Genomic DNA, 21,724 nt, shown 5'->3' on the forward strand with positions numbered 1-21,724 from the left:
ATTGGAGACACTTATAGCCATAATTCCTAACTTCACACCAACCTCAGGGGGCCCTGTCAAGAGTTAGTCCCATTCATCCTATTCTCTTGATGTGATTTTCAACTAGCTCCCTTGCTTCTGTTTATTTTCTCCAAATTAACTACCACCCTTTGCTTTCTCGTTTACTTTGGAAGTAATTTAAAGCAGACCCTAAGTCATTTAATGAACACGTGACCTAGATGCATTTCACTGCTCATTGCTAGCTCCTACCTAACACCCTGAGAACCACAGTAGGATAATGAGCAAGGGGTTCAGCCACGGAGGTCTGAGCTTAAAGGTGATGGTCTGGTTTTATGCCCCTGCTGCCTTGCAAAGAGCAGGGCTATGATCCAGGCATCAGACCAGAGTTCCTGCAAGTGGTGAGGACAAGGGGCTGCGATGCTGAGATAGATGCCTTTTGCTCTCAATGGAATTCCACACCCTGTCTCCCATCACCCCCATGGTGAAGGCCCAGGGCCTGTTTGTCAACACGATTTCTGCTTTTCTGGGGGCCTCTATGTCCCTGGCCTGTCAGGAGTGAAGTCCCAACCCTGTCAGTGCCCACGGGGCCCTCTTCATACAGACACATCCACCCACACCATTTGCCAGAGGAGCTTCCGGCCTTCTCTGCTCCAGCCCCAAGGTGCAGGTCACTGACCCTGCTCGGAAAACACCGGACTGGCTAATATAAGGAGGGCGGGCCAGGCCTGCCTGCTCAGCAATGGCGTCTACCTGGTGGCCCTGCCTTGTCCTGGCTCTGCTCTTCAGCGAGGCAGCCTCTGGCTTCTCAAGAAGCCCCCTCCGGCTGCTGGGGGTGAGTCTGCCCTCTCTTTACCACCAGGACCTTGGGGATCAAATGGGTAGAAGGCCCTTCTCTGGGCATGTCTTCTGGGCGTAATGAAAAGGGGCAGAGGGCTGGTACTGAACTGCTGGAACAGTGCCGGACCTTGGGGAGACCAGGCTCCAGCCAGGGCTTATGCTAGCCTGCTGGCCAGCCCTGAGCAAGGTTCTTAAAACTGCCTATGCCTTGGATTCCCCATGTGTCAAGTGGGTGATACACCATGAACTTCTTGCTCACTGAATGCCCACCTTAGAAAGGTGCAGAAGTCTCTACAAAATGCTGAGCTGAGCCCTACGGGCTGTGGTGGGTGTGGGATGTTCTGGAAAGAGACCTAAGAGTCCTGGAAGCTAGGGAAAACAGAACGAGAGGCAGGACAGGTTGGGATTTATGGGGCATGGGGAGAGTTCTGGGTCTCCTCCTTGATCTGCTCCTTGGGTGACCTGGAGAACTGTTCCTCTCAGTGTCCCCCGTTTATTCAGAGTTTGTCCTACTCTGACATGTGGCGTGGGAGGGTCCTGTGTCTGGAAGGATGTGTGTGGTGGCAGCGCTTATCCCTGCACCCAAGCCACAGTGGCCTTGCCCTTGGCTTGATTTGTTTGTCTTTGTCTTTTTTTTTGCAGAAACGGAGCCTCCCAGGAGGGGTGAGGACTTTCACCAGGGCAGGGGCTAGGTGGGGCAGGGCGGGCTGGATCTGGTTGCCCAACTGCTGAAGGTATACGTCATAGTAGCAGGTCCCACACAGCTAGCAAACAGCACATGGCTCCCTGCTCTGGCAGAGCCCCATGTGATGCAAGAGAAAGGGCACTCTGGGTGTATGTCCTGGGTGGGGCACCCTCAGAACCACAGCTCTCTAACCTTGCAGGAGGCAGCTCAAGAGAGTCCCATCAGTCATCCCTTCCTCCCACACATGCTTCGTGTGCTGGGCTGGGATCACACAATGCCCCTTCCCAAAGCATATTTATATTCTGTTTACCCCAGACATCTTTTTTGGCCTATCACCCCTGCTGGAAAGAGGGTGTCTGGGAACTCCCCTTGGCATGGGAAGGAAGTACCAAAGAACACAGGATGTGACCTGGGGGCTGGGGATGGTAGGAGGGAAAGTGAAGTGAGAAAGACATGTAGAAAGATCCAGAAAGTAGAACAGAACCCTGGGTGGGAACAAGAACAAGCCCTGGTGTGGCTGGGGCTCAGGATGAGCAGAGGAGGGGCAGCACCATGGTGGCCAGCTGAATGCAGGGACCAGGAACACTGCCCAATCTTCCAATGTGAGTGACTGGGAAGATCAAGGGGCTGCTTACCAGGCAGGGGACTCAATCTGCAAAGGAGCATTTGGAAGGGAAGTAGCCAGGTTAAAGACCTGCTTCCCCAGAGCCACGGTCTGGCAGGTCACCATCTTCTTATCTCTGCCCACCTCTTCCACAGGCTGCGGATGGCATCGAGGTCTACAGCACCAAGATCAGCTGCAAGGTGACCTCCCGCTTTGCTCACAATGTCGTCACCACAAAAGCAGTCAACAATGCAGACAAGGCCAAGGAAGTTTCTTTTGATGTGGAGCTGCCCAAGACGGCCTTCATCACCAACTTCACCTTGTGGGTGCCACCATGGCTGCTGGCTCTGAGCTCCACAGGGGGTTCTAGCCCAGGGTGACATCTCCTCCCCCAAACTGTCTGTCTCTGCAGGACCATTGATGGTGTCACCTACCCTGGGATTGTCAAGGAGAAGGAAGTTGCTAAGAAACAGTATGAAAAGGCCGTGTCCCAGGGCAAGACAGCTGGCTTGGTCAAGTAAGTGTGGATGCCCAGGCTTTGGGGAGACCTCTGCACTGCAAAGGCCTTCAGAAATACAGACAGCACCTATTATTATTGTTATAGTAAAATGTGCTCATGTTGGGCACAGTGGCACACTCCTATAATCCCAGTGACTCCGGCTGAGGAAGGAGGATCACAGGTTCAAAGCCAGCCTCAGCGACTTAGCAAGGCCCTAAGCAACTTAGCAAGGCCCTGTCTCTAAATAAAAATATCAGAAAAAGGGCTGGGGTAAAAAATAATTAAAAAAAAAAAGGCTGGGGGTGTAGCTCAGTGGTTAAGTGCCCCTGGGTTCGATCCCTGGTGCTTAAAAAAAAAAAAAAGTGCCCATAATGTTTCATTTTGAAGTTGAGATAATTGAGGCTCATAATGGTTAAGGGACTCCCTAACCAAAGGCTGAGACTTGAACCCAGAGCCAAGGAAGGATGGGCTCATGCAGTCTTTGAGGTAAGCATTGTCTCCCACCCCATCCAGGGCCTCCGGGAGGAAGCTGGAGAAATTCACAGTCTCAGTCAATGTGGCTGCAGGCAGCAATGTCATCTTTGAGCTGACCTACGAGGAGCTGCTGAAGAGGCACCAGGGCAAATATGAGATGTACCTTAAAGTCCAGCCCAAGCAACTGGTCAAGCACTTTGAGGTAATCAACCGCTCCTGCAGCTCCTGATGGAACTTCAGGGGGAAACAGGGAAGGGCCCACAGGGCAGAGCTCAGGGCAGGGTTAAGAAGGCAAAAGCTGGAACTGGAGATGCTCATGCTAAGTGAATAAGCCCATCCCCCAAAATCAAAGGCCAAATCTTCTCTAATATGTGGATGATGACGCATAATAAGGGGGTGGGGAGAATAGAGGGTCATTGGATTAGACAAAGGGGAATGAAGGGAAGGGAGTGGGATGGGAATAGGAAAGACAGTGGAATGAATGGGACATGACTTTCCTATGTTCATCATATGTGAATAAAGGACCAGTGAAACTCCACATCCTGTATAACCACAAGAATGGGATCCTAATTAGAATAAGTTATACTCCATGTGTGTAGAATATGTCAAAATACACTGTACTGTCATGTATATCTAAAAAGAACAAAGAGAGAAAAAGAAGAAAAAAGTTCTGGCCCACCATTTGGCTATAGAGCATTAAAATTGCCTCAACCACAGCATCTGGGCCACGGGGAAGAGGCTGAGCTGGACTCTCAGGGACACCACAGGGTGCCTCTGCAATGCTTGCAACTGGGGACAAGTGCATTTTACCTGCAGCAAATCTAAACGCCAAAGGAAATACATTAGTGGTGGAACTTGAGGACCCACATGACAGATGATAGAAACATTCATGGGTCAGAGTTCCTGCCACAAACCCCTATGGTCACATTCCAAATGGGGGACACAAGGCTTGGCCCTCAGTACTGCCCTGGAGGGTCCCTGCACCATCATAGACCCATCTCATTATCCTCGCCCTTGCCCCATAGTCCAGCCTCTCTGCACTATCACTGAGTGATGTCTTTTTACTTTGGCCGTTTCAGATCGAGGCACACATCTTCGAGCCCCAGGGCATCAGCACACTGGATGCTGAGGCCTCATTCATCACCAATGACCTCCTGGGCAGCGCCCTGACCAAGTCCTTCTCAGGAAAAAAGGTGGTATAGATGCCTCTCAGACCTGGGGGACAGGGGACAGGTATGCTGGTCCCAGCAGGACAGGCCTGCAGCCCAGAGCTTGATTATGCTAACATGTGTTGGGGTTGGGAGCGGCCATCAAGCTTCCTCCTTGGCCACCTGGGTCAGGTGTGAGCCTGCTGGAGGTCAGAAGCTGTTCGGAAATTACCTTCCAAAGGAATTGGAGTCTCAGCTACTCTGGGGACTAGCAGAGAGAGGAACCGTTTATAAAGTCCAGCCCTACTCTACCTTGGAAAGTGAACAGGGAAGGCGTTACTGTCCCTGTTTTACAGATAAGGAGGCTGAAGCTAGATCTGCCGACTCCACATCAATGGGTGAAAGATTAATGAGAACCTCATTCTTGGTCCCCAAGGTCCCCAGTTACTTCAGGGACATTATTGACAGTGGGAAGTGAATAAATAAACATTTAGCTAGTTGCAGTGGCACATCCCTGTGATCCCAGTAACTCAGGAGTTTAAGGCCGGAAGATCATGAGTTCAAGGCCAGCCTCAGCAACTTAACAAGGCTCTAAGCAATTTAGTGAAAGCCTGCTTCAAAAAAAAAAAAAAAGTAAAGCCTGGGGATGTGGCTTAGTGGTAAAGCATCCCTGGGTTCAATCCTCACTACTAAAATGAATAAACAAATATTTATATAAGGAACCTCATTTAGGACGGCCAGGGTGAGTTGCAAAGAGCTCACACTCAGACAGTTGCAAGCTTCCTCAAGGCAGCATTCCTGCTCTGGTGGTGGAAGGCACCTCCACTCCCATTCTCCCCCCTTTGCTCTCCCCTTCCTCTTGCAACATGCAAAACCACTCAATGTGAAGTTCCCCTACATAGTGCAAAACTCTCTTCCTTAAGTGGCTCTGGGCGCTGAGTTTCAAGGTAGGCTGAGCTTAGGGATATGGGGTGCCCATTCCAAAGTAATATAAAAAGTCAAATGAGAAAGAAAGGTGCCTTCCTAGGAGGCCCTGATCTCCTAGGAGGAGGGAGATGTTCAGAGAGGCAGAGCATGGTGAGCAGCTGTATCCATTGGGACCTCAGGGCTCTTCCCTGTGACGGCTCTACTGGGCTATTTACCAGTGGGCAGCTCTGGCCAAGCTGAGCAAGCATGACTCTGGCTCCATCTCTGTTCCTCAGGGCCATGTGTCCTTTAAGCCCAGCTTAGACCAACAGCGCTCATGCCCAACCTGTTCGGATTCCCTCCTCAACGGGGACTTCACCATCACCTACGATGTGAACAGAGAGTCTCCGGCCAATGTGCAGGTATGTGCCGATGGCTCCCTTGGGTTGACTGGCTTACCATGATGGCAGGGAGAGAGATGGCTGCATCTAGTGCCATCTCTCTCTCCATCTTCAGCCCCAGGCTGTTTCTCTATTTGACATGGGACAGCTGATGATCCAGGGACACATTCTCCCTGGGTGGCAAATATCTTCTCCCTGTAAGAGGAGCTGATGTGCTGTTACTAAGCCTCTGCCTCTCTCTCCCTTTTCCAGGTTGTCAATGGCTACTTCGTGCATTTCTTTGCACCTCAAGGTCTCCCAGTGGTACCTAAGAATGTGGTCTTTGTGATTGACGTCAGCGGCTCCATGGCGGGTCGGAAAATACAACAGGTCTGTTCCACAGTGCTAGGGGCAGAGTGTGGGGTGGGGTATTGTGGGGAGAGAGAGGTTATTTTTGTAAAGTGGAAAAATGCTAGTATTTCTGGTGAAAGAGGAGGAAGTGGACAGGATATAAGAAGGTTCAAAGCCTCTGCCCACTTCTGGAGGGAGCCTCCGTCAATGCCCCCTGGTGAGGACAGCAGGGCTTTTGTTACCATTTGGGTAGGGAGAGACCTCACCCATTTCTTGTCTATTTGTCTCTCTCTTCCCCAGACAAGGGATGCCCTTCTCAAAATCTTGGATGATGTGAAGGAGACTGACTACCTGAATTTCATCCTGTTCAGTGGAGGTGTGACCACGTGGAAAGACCAATTAGTCCAAGCCACTCCAGAGAACCTCCAAGAGGCCAGGACCTTCGTAAAAAACATTAGAGATGATGGAAGTAAGAGCAGAGGGGAGAATAAACTTACTCCTCTCTTTGCTGAGTAGCATGTCCTTCCTGCCTTGGGGCAGAGTGTCTGCAGCTTTGTATGGGGCAGAGGTGGGATAGATGGTCCGTGCGCATGGTCAAGGGAAAATCATTTTTTTTCTGTCTCAAAACCCATGATCCTGTTGTTCTACAAGTCCCAGCAAGAGGAGGTCACAAAGCACCCTTTTTCTTGGTCCTGTTGCCTGTGGAAAATCATAAATGATATCTACACTGCTCCCCTCTCTTCCTGGTGAGAGGGGCAAGGAGTTCATTTGATTGTTTTGCAAACTGACTTTGCAATCACCATATGCTTCTGTCCTTCTGTCAGTCCTTTTATTCCCATGTGAAAGCATAAGTTTTTGCCAGGCGTGATGGAGCACACCTGTAATCCCAGTGCCCAGTGGCTAGGGAGGCTGAGGCAGGAGGATCACAAGTTTAAAACCAGCCTCGGTGATTTAGTGAGGCCTTAAGCAACTCAGTGAGACCTTGTCTCTAAATAAAATACAAAAAAAAAAAAAAAAAAGGTCTGGGGATGTGGCTCAGTGGTTAAGTGCCCCTGGGTCCAGTCCCCAGTACCAAACAAACAAAAAATCCTAAGTCATTTGTTCGTTCACACACTGATTGATTCAGAAAGTGTTATTGAGTACCTCCATGTATGGGCAAGTGGGATTCTTGGCACTTGAGCAGGGCCTTCTGTCCTGGCATCCTCTCACCCTGGCACCCTGAGAACACTCTCCCACGGTGCTCTCTGTCTGTGTCACAGTGACCAACCTCAATGATGGGCTGCTGAGAGGCATCCATATGCTGAACAAGGCCCGGGAGGAAAACCTGGTCCCTGAGAGGAGCACCTCCATCGTCATCATGTTGACAGACGGGGATGCCAATGCTGGTGAGGGGCTCGGGTGGCTCTGAGCCAGGGTGAGTACCTGGTTACCCTCCTGGCTCTGAAGCTGGCTCAGTGTATGACCTCTGTCAGCTCTTCTCAGGGTTCTCCACAGACTGAGAGGCCCTTCATGAGTAGGACCCTGCCTCCCTCTACCAGGGTTTCCCAACATCTGTCCTGGCCACAGATCATGGCCGTGACTCCACCAGCTCTGCAAGTGTGGGTATCAGACCTCTCCAGACAGAGCTGGTGCAGAAGGTCCCCAGGGTGCTGGCTGGAATGTGAACACCCCTCCCTGCAGGTGAGAGCAGACCTGAAAGGATCCAAGAGAACGTGCGCAATGCCATCAAGGGCAAGTTCCCCTTGTATAACCTGGGCTTTGGCAACAATCTGAATTTTAATTTCCTGGAGACCATGGGCCTGGAGAACCACGGGTTTGCCCGACGTATTTATGAAGACTCGGATGCTGACCTGCAGTTGCAGGTACGTCTTGTCTCTCACACCTCCAGGAATGAGGGCTCATTACTTCCTTAGCTGCTCCTCTGGGGGACAATTTCAGGTATCAGAAAGAACTTCCTGGGGCTGGGGTTGTGGCTCAAGGGGGTGGAGCACTTGTCTTGCACATGTGAGGCACTGGGTTTGATCTTCAGCACCACACAAAAATAAAAAAATAAAAATAAAGGCATTGTGTCCATCTACAACTAATATATATATATATATATATATATATATATATATATATATATATATATATATATATATATATATATACACACACACACACACACACACACACATACATAATGTGTATATATATATATATATATATATATATATATATATATATAGAGAGAGAGAGAGAGAGAGAGAGAGAGAGAGCTTCTTCTTGGCTTGAAATATACCTCTAGTTGCCTCTTACCCATCAATAATCGTTCTGCTTTTATCCTCATGCTACATGAAACAGACCTGCTCCTTCTACAGGACTGACAGATCAAATACAGGATCAATATAAACTTCTGATATGTAATGGAGAGTTTTGATACACATATATGTCCCAATATTGCATAGGACATGATGTTAGTTTATTGGGGCAGCCTTACAAAGTACGTGGCCACAGATGAGGAAGCTCAACAAACAGAAACTCCTCATCTCACAGCTCTGGAGGCTGCGAGTCCAAGATCAAGGTGGTGGTGGTGGGCTGGTTCCCCTCCCAGGGCTGGGCGGGAGGGATCTGCTCTAGGCCACCCTTCCTGGCTTGTCAGTGGTCATCTTCTCCCTGGACCCTCGTGTGGATCTGTATTCCATTTCCCCTTTTTATAAAGACACGAGTCATATTGGATTAGAGCCCACTCAGATGACCTCACTGGATTATGTGTATAAAGTCTACCTCCAAATATGGTCACATTCTGAGGAACTGAGGGTTGTGAATTTGGGGAATGCAGTACCCAATTCAACCCCTAAAAGGCATACTTATTTAAAAAAAATTTTTTTAAATTTGACTTTCAAATTTCACTGTGAGTTGGATGCTGTATTTCTTTCTCTTTATTTGCTGAACCTGGTCATCTCCGCTGGCATCTCTAGCTCTGTATGTGCACCCGGTGCCTCCCTCCCATCTGTCAGGCTCATATCGCCTCTCCTAGCTAGGCAGCCTTTCTACCCTTCCTTTATTCCTGGCTTTCATCCCAACAAACGTTTCTTGAATACTTTCTTTTTTTTTTTTGGTACTGGGGTACTGGGGATTGAACCCAGGGGCATTTAATCACTGAGCTACATCCCCAGCCCTTTTTTGCATTTTATTTAGAGACAGAGTCTCACTGAGTTAGCTGCTTAGGGCCTCGCCAAATTTCCGAGGATGGCTTTGAATTCACAAGCCTTTTGCCTCAGCCTCCCGAGCTGCTAGGATTACAGGCGTGTGACACCATGCCCAGCTCATTTCTTGAATACTTTCCATATGCCAAGAACTCTGTCCCTTCTTTCTATTCTTCTAATCTCCATGGGGGAGTGGAGGGAGGGCTCCCATACACTGAAGGGCCCAACCAAGGCCACACAGAAATGAAAACGATGAGGCAGGACTGACTCAGCCCCAGGGGGTTAGATGCCATGTCACGGCATGGGTGAGAGCCAGCCCCTGGGGGCCTGAGATGACCAGCTCTCTGATCTGGACTCCAGGGCTTCTACGATGAGGTGGCTAACCCGCTGTTGACAGGCGTAGAGATGGAGTACCCCCAGAATGCAATCCTGGACCTCACCCAGAACAGTTATCAGCACTTCTATGATGGCTCTGAGATAGTGGTGGCCGGGCGCTTGGCGGACGAGAACATAAACAGCTTCAAGGCAGATGTGAAGGGCCAAGGGGTGAGTGGGGACCTGGGGCTGAGAAGTGCTATCATTGATGGACCCCAGACCTCAAAACCCTCACCTCCTCTCACCCCCACCCAGGCTTTCAACGACCTGACCTTCACAGAGGAGGTGGATGTGAAGGAGATGGAGGAGGCCCTGAAGGAACAAGACTATATTTTTGGGAACTACCTTGAGCGGCTCTGGGCCTACCTCACCATTGAGCAGCTACTGGAGAAAAGGTGACCTTGGCCCACCCTTCACATAACCAGGCCTCACCTTGGGTACCTGGCACTCCTCGGTACCTACCTGGGCCTGCCCCTGTGCCTCGCACTGAGGAAGCAAACCTGTCCCTGCTATTTTGCCCTCTTCTTGGCACAGTCAAGGAAATGTTCACCTTTCATCCTGAGGTTCAAGCAAGCAAGCTCTGGTGAGGCCAGCAACCTGGCAAGGCCTGGAGGGTGGGAAGGGCCTTTATAGCTGGCTCCCTGCTTCCAGCATGACCCAGTGACAGTGAACAAAACTGAAGGCCGAGCCAGGGGCGGTGGTTCACACCTGTAATCACAGGAGCTTGGGAGGCTGAGGCAAGTTCAAAGCCAGCCTCAGCAACTCAGTAAGACTCTAAGCAACTCAGCAAGACCCTGTCTCTAAATAAAATATAAAAAAGGGCTGGGGATGTGGCTCAGAGGTTAAGTGCCCCTGGGTTCAATCCCTGGTATAAACAAAAACAAAACAAAACAAAATTAAACAAAACCCAAGCCTAGGTTCCAGGCTCTAGTGCCCAGAGGGCAGAGCCGGGCCCACTCAAGAGGGCAGTATCAGCATCCATTCAGATGGGGTCTGGCCCATTCTAAGGGCTTGGCACATGGACACTGTCATGTGGGATTGTCATAGCTCCATATATTTTATAAGTGGGGAAACTGAGGCCCAGAGAGGATACAGAGTTTGTCCATATGCTCCAGGGGGCTGGTGAATCGGTCTCTTCTGAGCCCCAGTGGGCTCCACTATGGGCACCAATTGTGGGATGGGTATCCAATCCTGGTCTGGTTATGGGAGTTGGTGCAGGGGAAGGCAGGCAAGGGCTGTTCTCTGGGCTGAACTGTGTGGCCCCCACTCCACAGAAAGAACGCCCAAGGGGAGGAGAAGGAAAACCTCACAGCCCAGGCCCTGGACCTATCCCTCAAGTACCACTTTGTGACTCCGCTGACCTCCATGGTGGTGACCAAGCCTGAGGACAATGAGGACCAGACAGCCATTGCCGACAAGCCTGGGGAAGGTGGGCACGGAGAGAAGAGGCCAGAATTCAGAGGCTGCCCTCTAGAACCCTGGGCCCTAGGAACTCAGAGGAGGAGTTGGCCGGGCCAGGGAGACCAGACTTCCTGAAGAGGGGCAGGTCTGGAGGCACCAGAAGAGAAACTGATCAAGGGGTCAGAAAGGTGGTGTGGCAAGAGTGAAGGAGTCAGCCAGGCATGGTGGTGTATACTGGTAATCTAGGCACTTGGGAGGCTGAGGCAAGAGAATCACAAGTTCAAGGCCAGCCTTGGCAACCTGATGAGGCCATGTCTCAAAACAAAAATATGAATATGTACACACACACACACACACACACGCGCGCGCGCGCGCGCGCGCGAGAGAGAGAGAGAGAGAGAGAGAGAGAGAGAGAGAGAGAGAGAAGCAGTTAAAGCAGGTAGCAGGAACAATGGAGTGTGGGGTAAGTAGGAATCTCTAAGTCTCTCAAGGGATGTGAGTCAAGAAGATACATGGTCTATGCGTTATTTCAAAGAAGGGACTCAGGGCTCAGTTAGACAAGAAGAAACACTTCCAGTCTGAGAGTTAGGCCTGGAGCAGGCTACTAGGCATCTGGGGATTGTGAGGAAAAAGAGGCTTCGAGAACTAGAGTCTAGGACCAAGCCTCCTCAACCAGACCCACTCAACAGGGGTCCCCAATGCCCACTGCAGCTGGGTGCAGGGCAGGGGGCTTGGCATTGAAAGGCAAAACTGGCAAATAGTTGGGCCGGGCCAGGCCAAGCCCCTGTCTTCCAGGAGGTCTTGGTTCTAGGGGACACTCTGGGGACAAAGCTTGCTGTCAACCTGATGGCAAGCTCTGGCTCCTGCTCAGGCCACTCTCATTGGTGGCACTGGACCTGACCAGTAGTCTATGGCTTCTAACACGTTTTTCCTCTTCCTTCCTGGCTGAACCTGGTGATGCAGAAGGTAAGCTGCCTCCAGTTGCTGGGTGGGCATTGTGAGTGGGGGAGGAGGCAGAGCCCAAGATGTCATTCCCAGCCAGTGGGGACATTCAGCCCGGAGTCTGGGGAGGCTCAGCACATCTGGGCTCAGGTCCGGCTCATTATTGTCAACTCATGAGTGATCATGGACCAAGCTCTGTTCCCCTCTGAGCCTCGGCCTTCCCATCAGTGGTTTAGGGTGGCTTTCCTTGCCCAAGAAGAGATAATCAGCATGAGAGTATTCTGTGATCTGCAAAAATTAGCAATGTAGCACATCAGGCACTCCTACTCTATCTCACACAGCCCTCCAAGGGAATCATAATGTCACATTTCATAGTGAGGAAAGAGGCACCGAGAGGTTAAGTCTATTTGCTCAAGGATTCAGTAGGTAGCTGATCTAGGACTTTGGCCTGGGCAGCTTGGGCCCAGTACCCACGCTGGAAATTGCTAGAAATAACTCTGCACCTGTCTCACCATAAAAATGGAAACTTACCCCACACCAGCCCATCACCTCCAGGGAGGACATCTTCCACACCTGCCAGCCTGTCCCCCTGTATCAATAAGGATCATGTTAGGACGGGCCACCACTTTCCCCTGAGAGCAGCCCTGTCATACCTAGTCACTGGGATAAAATGTTCATGTGTGCATTTGTGTGTATATGCATGCATGTGTGTACCTGAGAGAGGCAGGTGTTTTACTACCAAGGAGCAACAGACAACTGTCTGTGGGCTTCAACCTACTCTAACTAAGGCTTGGAAAGTCCAAGGCTAGGGACAGATGTCTGCTCTGAGTATTACTCAGGAGAGAAAAGCTGGTGACTTGATGGTTTGCATTTTAGCCACATAAAAATGCGATGCTCCTAGCATTCAAATGACATCTCTGTCACCTCTAGCCCTGTAAAGGAGTTCCCTGGACATGTGCCCACTTATAAAGCCTCAACTTTAGGGTCACATGCCTATTTTTCTATATGCATGTGTCAGGACCCCACTAGGGACCAGTAACCCCAAGACAGACATCAGGCACATGGCTGAGCAGAAGTGAACCCCTAGACTCTGCTCATGACTGCCTTTTGTCTTCTTTTTAGCCATATCCGCGACCCCCTCCAAGGCCTACTTGGGTGAGTATTTGCTGCCTGCTGTAGCCATCTCTGCTGCCCCATTCCTGTTTGTGATCTTTCCTGAGTCAGTTAAGACAGGCAGATGATCAGATGTCCTGCAGGGATTGGAGGGTGGCAGGGTAGGGGAAAGAATGAGAGTATTCCTGGCCCTCCCCAGGACTGCTCACTTACTCTGTCCTGCCTGTGCTCCACAGTTGGCTACCAGCCTCCTCAAAACCCCTACTACTATGGTGAGTTCCCTGGGTCCTCCTGGGACAATGCTCGGGGTCTTGGGTACAGCATTCCTGCCTACCTGGAAGTCCAGCCCGCTGGGGCCAGGAGACCAGGGGAGGCCCCTGGTACAGTGAGAGGCCCTGGGCGCCAGACCCTTCTCTAATGTGCCCTCAGTCGATGGAGACCCTCACTTCATCATCCAAGTCCCAGAAAAGAATGATGCCCTCTGCTTCAACATTGATGAAGACCCGGGCACGGTGCTGCGCCTCATCCAGGACCCAGACACAGGTGGGGGCTGCAGGCCAGGGTGCTTCCTGGGAGGGTCTGGAGCCATCAGGATGAGGGAGGACAGATGAGGCTGGACACTTTAGGAATTTTCAGGAAGCAGGTTCATTTTATGCTACAGCGGTCCAGAGGGGGCTCGTGCTTAAAAATCTCTGGACCCTAAATCTGGAATTTTTTTTAGATTTATACTCAGGGGTCATACTCATTGTCTCATATTCTTAGGCTAGCCACTAGATAGAGGTTTTATAATTTTTTTCCTGCAAAACTGGCATTTACAAGAAGGAGAAAGCTACAAACCACATGCCCTCTGCAGAAGTTTTTGCTGATATCCTGTTGACACCCTTTGTAAAAATCTTTCTGACAAGAAGAGAAACTTAATTATGGCAAAGATCTTTTTGGGGGGGTACCTGGTCTGCTTCAAGGAGGACTCAGGAACCAGGTCTCTTTCCTCCGCCCCAGTAGCATATCCATCTTCATATGCTGAGAACTCTGGGAGTGGAAGTGGGGGAGGGAGGACTGAGAGCCAGACTAAGTCCCTGGCGCTAGGAGACAGAGGGCTAGAGGTAACCAGTAGCCTGGTGCTGGTGGGCAGGACCCTGCCTGACTCTGGAGAACACTTTTATTTTTCTCTGAAGAACATTCCCAGGCCCAGGCAAGAGGCTATCCCCAGTGTCCCAGCACAACCTAGATCTGAAGTATCCAGGAGCAGACAGGGCTGGGCTCTGATGTCCTGGTTTTTCCTTGGGGCTCTGCCCTGCCACCCTTCAGCAGGTCTCGTTGAAGGGGAAGGCACATCCCTAAAGGCCAGTCTGGACTCAGAGGGCCTCACTGGTCTCTCTCCCTTCCCTATCCCTATCTCTCTGGCAGGTCTCACTGTTAATGGGCAGATCATTGGCGACAAGAGAGACAGCACTGCCGCCAACAACAGAAAGACTTTCTTTGGGAAACTGGGCATTACCAACAGTCAGATGGACTTCCGGATGGAGGTGACGACAGAGAAGATCACTCTATGGAATGGGGATGAGCCAAGCACTTTCAGCTGGCTAGACACAGTCACCGTCACACAGGATGGGTAAGGTCCTCCAGCTAGGACTCTAAGGGTCAAATATCCAGAGGTCTCCAGAGAGACTGGTGGCCTTGGAGTTCAGTCCCTAGGGAAAGGTAACCACAGTGCCCCCCAACCAACTCCTGGGGCCCATATCAGAGGCAGAATTAGCAGCTGGACAGTTTGTAGAACTGTGTGAGGGACAGGCTGGTTGGATGAAATCATTAGAAATCAATAGCTGGTGGTACACATCAATATTCCAAGCTACTTAGGAGGCTGAGGGAAGAGGACCCCTTGAGCCCAGGAGTTCAAGACCAGCCTTAGTAGCATAGTGAGACTCTGTCTCAAAAAAATAAAAATAAGCCGGGCACAGTGGCACATGCCTGTAATCCCAGAGGCTTGGGAGGCTGAGGTATGAGGATCATGAGTTCAAAGCCAGACCCAGCCAAATTAGCAAGGCCCTAAGCAACTTAGCAAGACCCTGTATCTAAATAATATATATATATATATATATATATATATATATATATTTTTTTTTTTTTTAAAAAGGGCTGAGGATGTGGCTCAGTGGTTAGGTGTCCTTGAGTTCAATCTCTAGTATCAGATAAATTAATTAATTTAATTTAATAAATAAAAATAAAGCAATAGCATCTACCGCCACTTGCATCTTCTCTGGCTGAAGCTGTTAATTTTCAAGTCCCTTAGACTTTTCTATGTCTTTAGATCCCTCAGAGCCTGGTGGGCAGGGCAGGAATGCTACTCCCACTGAGACTCAGAGATGGGGTGCAACCTACCCAAAGTCACACAGGAAGTCTGTGGCTGAGCTGAGCCCCAGGCCTCTGAATCCCAGGGTGGCCCTCTCTCCTGCTTAAGGAGGAGCCACGCTGCCCTCTGTGGAGGGTGTAGAGGGCAGGCACAAGGCACCCTCTTTCCAGTACTCCTGAAGCAGTGCCTGGAGTCTGTGCTCTCAGTTGCCATGTACTCTGAAGTCCTTGCTGAGATGTCCTTGATTCAGATGACCTGTGTTGTGGTCAAGGCCCCACAGCTACCTCTTCTTCTCTCTAGGCTATCCATGACAATCAATAGGAAGAAGAACATGGTGATCTCCTTTGGTGATGGGGTCACATTTGTGGTTGTCCTGCACCAGGTGTGGAAGAAACTTCCAGGTCACTATGACTTTCTAGGCTTCTACGTGGTGGACAGTCACCGGATGTCAGCACAGACTCATGGGCTGCTAGGTATGGAGTGTTCAGATGGCAGGCTGCTCAAGCCAACGTGACAGCATGGGAAATGCATGCACAAGGCCGTTCTGGTCATGCTGGACCCAGCTCACGATCCCCCAATTCAGCTGTTCAGCTTCTGCATCAACCCTGAAAGGCCAGAGGCCACATTACCCATGGTCATGGCCAGGGACTGACAGGGTGAATGTTTTCATTTCCAGGACAATTCTTCCATCCCTTTGACTTTAAAGTGTCTGACATCCACCCAGGCTCCGATCCCACAAAGCCAGATGCCACAATGGTAGTAAAGAACCATCGGTTGACCGTCACAAGGTGAGGGGACAACTTGGGCCCCTTCCTCCTGCCCAGCAACAAGACGGGAAGAAAGAGTGCTCTCTGTCCAGGTGTATTTACCTGGTGGGCTCTTGTTCTCTATGGGGGACCCTTGTTTCTCTTGGAGGTCTTGACTCCCTTTAGGCCCCTCCCAATCAAGGCAAAGCCCAATCTCTGCTCTCTAGAAAGAATAATCACGTGACCTCATTCTTGACCAAAAAATTATAGACTCTTAGAATTTCCAAACTCTTGACTCATGGGTAGAGCACTTGCCTGGCATGTGTGAGATCCTCGGTTCAATCCCTCACCCCACCTACACATACCTACACGCACCCACATACCTACAAATAATTTCTAAATTCACACCTTTTTCCAATCGTAGGCCCATGCCACTGCCATCTTGCCTACCTATGCACCTCTCTCTTTTCTCCCAGGGGCTCCCAGAAAGACTACAGAAAGGATGCCAGTGTTGGCATGAAGGTCGCGTGCTGGTTTGTCCACAACAATGGGGAAGGGCTGATTGATGGCGTCCACACTGACTATATCGTCCCCAACCTGTTCTGAGGAAACATGGCAACGCTTATTGAGATTGTTCGTTGGAACAGGGGTGTAGAATGGGTCCTGTAGAAGGGCCTGGAACAATAAAGCGCAACATGGAAATCAGACAGCTGCCTCTGCGTGCCTTCATGAGCTCCTGATCCAAGGAACCCAAAGTTGGACCCAAAGTAGTCCAAAGGAGGGGATGGATGGTAGGCAGGGAATTGATACAGCTGAGAAACCATGTCTGGGGAATGAAATGTATGATTTGGGAAGGAAAAAAATAAATAATTGACTCTTGGAGCCAAGGGATTCAGGAAGGGTGGAGTGCATTTCAGAATCTAGCGACACCAAAAGAAAGGTTAGGGGTCACGGCTCAGGAGCTCCTATCAGGACCTTCAGAGGTAGAAAGTGCTACAGGGCAGACATAGCTCACATCTAAGTGGTGCTGTCACCCACCCCTCAGTCTATCCACCTGTGTTAGTCAGTTTTCTGTTGCTGTGACAGATATCTGAGGTAATCAACTTAAAGGAGCAAAGATTTGTTTTAGTTCACAGTTTCAGAGGTTTCAGTCCGTGGACACTTGGCCCCATCACTTCGGGCTTGTGGTGGCATAGTACATCATGATGGGAGTGCATGGCAGAGGAGGTCTAGTCACCTTATGGAGTCCAGCAAGCAGAGAGAGAAGGAGAAGGAGAAGAAGGAGCCAGCATCTCTATATCCCCTTCAAGGGCATGCCTTCCAGAGATCCAACCTCCTCCTAGATGCTAGAATCACCTCCTAAACATTCCACTACCTCTCAAGAGTGCCACTGACTGGCATATAAGCCTTTAACATATGGGCCTTGGGGGAACACATCAGGTCCAAACTATCTTACCACCCCTCCACCCACCATCCATCCATCTATCCATCTATTCACTCATTCATTCTACCATCCTTCCATCCCTATGACCATCTTTTCATCCATCCACTCACCAACCCATTGGTCCTGCCATCTATCCATCCCTTCAACCTTCTGTCCAGCCATGTACCCAATGACCCATCCTTTGATTCAGCAGATACAATACCCTGGGCTGGGATCTGGGGCACATGGTTTAGTAATCCTGTTCCTATTTTCATGTCTGCTCAAGTTTGCCTTAATCTGGGCCCAGACTTTCTAGGATCCTCCAGCCAGCTCATGTGACCACTTTCTCTCCATCTCAATCAGTCTAGGGTTGGGTGGGAAGGCAGAGAGAAGTTCCTGGAGATGGGGCTGTAAGAGATCTGCAGTCTGAACAATTGCTCTTCCTGGGCCTCCGTCACTGCCTCCCAGAGAGAGGTTTTTTTTTTTTTTTATTTTTTGCAGAGAAGAATTGATCATTTCTCCCTGCCTAAATCCCACAGGTGACATCTCTCCTCCATTGCTCTTGGGACAAAAGTCCTTCCTCTGGCCTCTCTAGCTTTCCCTTACATACCAGCTACTTCCCCGTACTTTCTGGATTCCAGATATACAGGCTCCTTCAAATTGTGCAAAGGTGACCTGTCCTGCCCCAAATCCTTTGCCTGTACAGTTTTCTCAGCCTGGGGTCTAAGGGCGTGCTGGGCAGAGGGGACCCTGGTGAAGGAAGCAGTGAGTGATTTGATAGGTGGAAGAGCAGGAGACACAATAAGACTGGAGGAGGTTGGAATCAAACTGGGGAAATCCCTGAATGTTGGTGGGGGATGGCATGTGGCTATGGTCATAGGAGTTGTCCTACCTCCACTTCAGGGGACCCACAGCTGCTCCTCACTCCTCGAGCCAGAAGCAATGTTATCTAGAGATCATACTGCTCTAGGACTGTGGAGAGGGGGCTGGAAGGAAGGAAAGGCGACTCCCAGATGGCTGTGGGACTCTACTGGCAGTCCAGTGGCTCATGAGATACAGCCACCAAACTGAAAGCCTAGGGTGAATGTGAGAGAGGCCTGGGCTGGACCAGCTGAAAGGTCCAAACCTGTGTGAAGGGACCCTCTAGAGTGTGCAGGCCCTGCTATCCCACTCCATCCTGAATGGGTTAAGGAGCCACATGCTGAGCCTATATCATGAGCTCAGTTTTCACATCTGTGATGGGGAGGAAGATCCTGCTGGATGCAGGGTGGGGAAAGACATCCTCACATCATTTCTGGTCCTTCTGAGGCACCACCTCTACCCTGCTGGTCCAGGTAGCAACCAAGGCACAATGCTGGGAGGTGGGCAAGGGGAGGGGCGAGCCCAGACCCCACCCCTCTCCAAACACTAGGGCAGAGGGATGCTCTCAGGCAAAATCCAGGCAGACATCCTCTCCCCGTCCACATTGTCCTTGTTCTGCCGGACCCTGCTTCCAGCCCGGCCTTCAGGACCAAGGCCATGCTCCGTGGTGAGGCATATGCAGACTGAGCAGTTCTGGTCCTCTCTGCACGGCTGCTTTTCCTCCCCCTTCCCTGAACTCAGTGCACAGGGCTCTGGCTCTGGGCCTAGGAACATGCCGGTGTCCCTGCCCTCCTGTTTCCCACTGGGCTAACTACTTTTTATCCTTCAAATTTCAACCCAACACCTCCACCTCCAGGAAGGCTTCCCTGGCATCCCCAGGCTGGCCGAGATGTCTCCCCTTAGGCTCCTGAAGCACTTGATCATGTGCTGGGTGACGGCTGTCACAAAGGGTGCTGTGTGTGTCAACATGCCCAGTGTATCCACGGGACCAGCCCAGGGCCTGGCCCAAGTAGGTGTTGGAGAGAAGCTTGTGAATGAAAGGGAGGATATAGACCTGCTTTCAACTGCACACGGGATACCCATCCTACAGGTGCTGGCAGGGCCAGAAAGTCAACCGGGATAGTCTGGGTCTGCTATTGCCCAGCCCAGGCAGTTGTGCCATGGGTCAGTGTCCCATGAGCTTGAGTTGGGCAGTCCTTTCATCCCTGTATGTCCCTTGCTAGCCCCACAAGCTGCTCTCTCATCTTGCTGACTTCTGGCCTGAGCCCTTCCAAGAGACCCTCACAAAGAAACAGCCCGAGACCCCCCACCTTCCCTGGGAGTGGGGGCAGAAGTGCAAGGAAGAATGTTTGTTTGTGTGGGGCAAACCTGTGCTGAAGATCCCTCCCACTGGCCTTGTTGAGAGCCACAGCCGAAGGGGCCACAGCCGAAGGGGCCCCAGCAAACTTCCAGCTGCCGGCTGATGATTGGCTCACAGCGGCCCCAGCAACATCTAGCTGATTGGCTCCTCTGCGGTGATGCTCATTGGGCTGTTTCCCTGGCCTTTCAGACCACGGAGCTGCTCATTGGGGGACTTTTTTGGCTCCCCCCACGTGACCCAGCCAATCAGCCTCAAGAGCAGGAGGATTGTGGGAGGTGGAGAGAGAGGCTTGTGTTGGAGAGAGAGGCTTGTGGAAAGCCGGTGGTGGCAGTTGGGGCTCTGAGGGTTTTTCCTGAGAGGCTGTTTTGTTTGGCGTGTGTGGTTCTAAAAATAAAGTTAGTTTCTTTTGACAAGTGGCTCCTGATTGTGCCCAGCCAGACTGCAGCAGGCCTGATCTCTGACCTTCCTAGAAAGTTTCTATAGCTCAAGGGCTAGAAAAGAATGTTTCCCTGATGATCTGTCCTTCCCTCTTAGCAAGCAAATGAATTTACTTTCTGCTTCACCCTGATTGCCAGGAAGCTCAGAGCAAAGCTTTGTGGTCTATTTGCAGGTCCCCTACCCTGGTGATTTGTCTCTTTTATTCTTTTTTGTTTGTTTGTTTTATTCTCTTTGTGCTATTTATTTGTAAACCATAGATCATGTCTTTTTTTTTTCTTTTAAGACATGCCTCAGTAACCACAGAAGATTGGTTCTAGGACCTTCTAAGGATACAAATCTGTGGATGCTCAAGTCCTTCATAAAAAATGGCAATGTGTTTGCGTAAAACCTGCTCACATCCTCCAATATGCTTCAGATCATCTCCAGGTTCCTTGCAATGTCTAATACAATGCAAATACTATTTATTTGTATGTATTACACTGAATTGTTTAGGGAATAATGACTTTTTAAAAGTTTCTATCTATTCAATGCTGTTGCTTTTTTTTTGTACCAGAGATTGAACCCAGAGGCCTTAACCACTGAGCAACATCCCCCAGTCCTCTCTAAAATATTTTATTTAGAGACAGGGTCTTGTTAGGTTGCTGAGGGCCTGGCTAAGTTGCTGAAGCTGGCTTTGAACTCCTAATCCTCCTGACTCAGACTCTCAAACTGCTGAGGTTGCAATTTTTTTAAAGTTTTTTTTTGTTTGTTTGTTTCATGGTTGGTTGAATCTGCAGAGAAAGAAACTGCAGATACAAAGGGCTGACTCTGAGGATACATTTTTTTTATTTCCAGTGTGCTTTGCATGTGGAGGAATTGGGTGGAATCTTGGGGATGCCTAACGTAAACAGGAATAGATTCCCTCAACGGCACAGGATTTAGAGTTGAAGACCCAGACTACCCTATACGGAGAGAGGCTGCTGGGCCTTGGCTCTATCTCCCTTATCTTCCAGTGCTAGCTTCTTTACCAGGTAGGGAGCAAATAGGCCTGTTCCTGAGCCCAGGAGTGAAAATTGACTAGAGTAAAGCAAATTCCATTCAAAGAGCCCCTAAACTCACTGGGAGAGTTTGGGAGTTAGCCTAGGAAGAACAGGTTAACCCAGTTTATGCTTTTTTTGTTAATCAAAACTTGTTTCCACTCTTCCTGGAGAACATTCTTCAGCTGTGGATCCCTTGCTGAGCACTGGACCAGCATTAAAAAAAAAAAAAAAAATATATATATATATATATATATATATATATATATATATATATACACACACACACACACACACATATTGTTGATACACCTTTATTTTATTCATTTATTTATATGCGGTACTGAGGATCAAACCCAGTGCCTCACCCATGCTAGGCAAGTGCTCTACCGCTGAACCACAACCCCAACCCCCCCTGGACCAGCATTTTTAATGGGTGGCTTAGTCTTAATTTTCTTATCTTCAAAACAAGGTAACAGGGCTAAAAGCTTTCCATGGGCCTCAGTGGCCACAGGCCCTTCAGGGCCCAAAGTAGAAGATTCTAACGCTGTTGAGGCTAACTGTCCAGGATGGGAGATCGAGGACCTGGGATTTGTCCACTTGGAATGAGAGACACCATTCTCTGAG

General features: G+C 50.1%; 1 protein-coding gene across 1 annotated transcript; it reads left to right on the forward strand.

The window, feature by feature from the left end:
• Positions 1-694: 694 nt before the first annotated feature.
• Positions 695-16,706, forward strand: Itih3 (inter-alpha-trypsin inhibitor heavy chain 3). Its single transcript, XM_046452891.2, has 21 exons — positions 695-832; positions 1,480-1,500; positions 2,282-2,448; positions 2,539-2,643; positions 3,139-3,301; positions 4,179-4,292; positions 5,450-5,575; positions 5,807-5,923; positions 6,185-6,353; positions 7,144-7,269; positions 7,565-7,746; positions 9,433-9,618; positions 9,703-9,842; positions 10,722-10,876; positions 12,913-12,945; positions 13,140-13,175; positions 13,333-13,446; positions 14,311-14,515; positions 15,554-15,726; positions 15,930-16,041; positions 16,476-16,706. The coding sequence occupies exons 1-21, from the start codon at positions 740-742 to the stop codon at positions 16,603-16,605; spliced, it is 2,667 nt and encodes an 888-aa protein (XP_046308847.1). The 5' UTR covers positions 695-739; the 3' UTR covers positions 16,606-16,706.
• The last annotated feature ends 5,018 nt before the right edge of the window (positions 16,707-21,724 follow it).

This window comes from Marmota monax, unplaced genomic scaffold, assembly GCF_021218885.2.
Source record: "Marmota monax isolate L192 unplaced genomic scaffold, Marmota_monax_Labrador192_F-V1.1 WCK01_AAM20220418_F8-fsc00042, whole genome shotgun sequence".
In the NCBI taxonomy this organism is placed as follows: Eukaryota; Metazoa; Chordata; class Mammalia; order Rodentia; family Sciuridae; genus Marmota; species Marmota monax.

What these genes read in the sequence shown, in the direction of transcription:
- Itih3 (XM_046452891.2), top strand. Translation starts at nt 740, where the DNA reads ATGGCGTCTACCTGGTGGCCCTGCCTTGTCCTGGCTCTGCTCTTCAGC. An exon ending in AGTCCTTCTCAGGAAAAAAG is followed by an intron (nt 4,293 to 5,449) that starts GTGGTATAGATG and finishes TCTGTTCCTCAG; the next exon opens with GGCCATGTGTCCTTTAAGCC. An exon ending in CAGATGTGAAGGGCCAAGGG is followed by an intron (nt 9,619 to 9,702) that starts GTGAGTGGGGAC and finishes ACCCCCACCCAG; the next exon opens with GCTTTCAACGACCTGACCTT.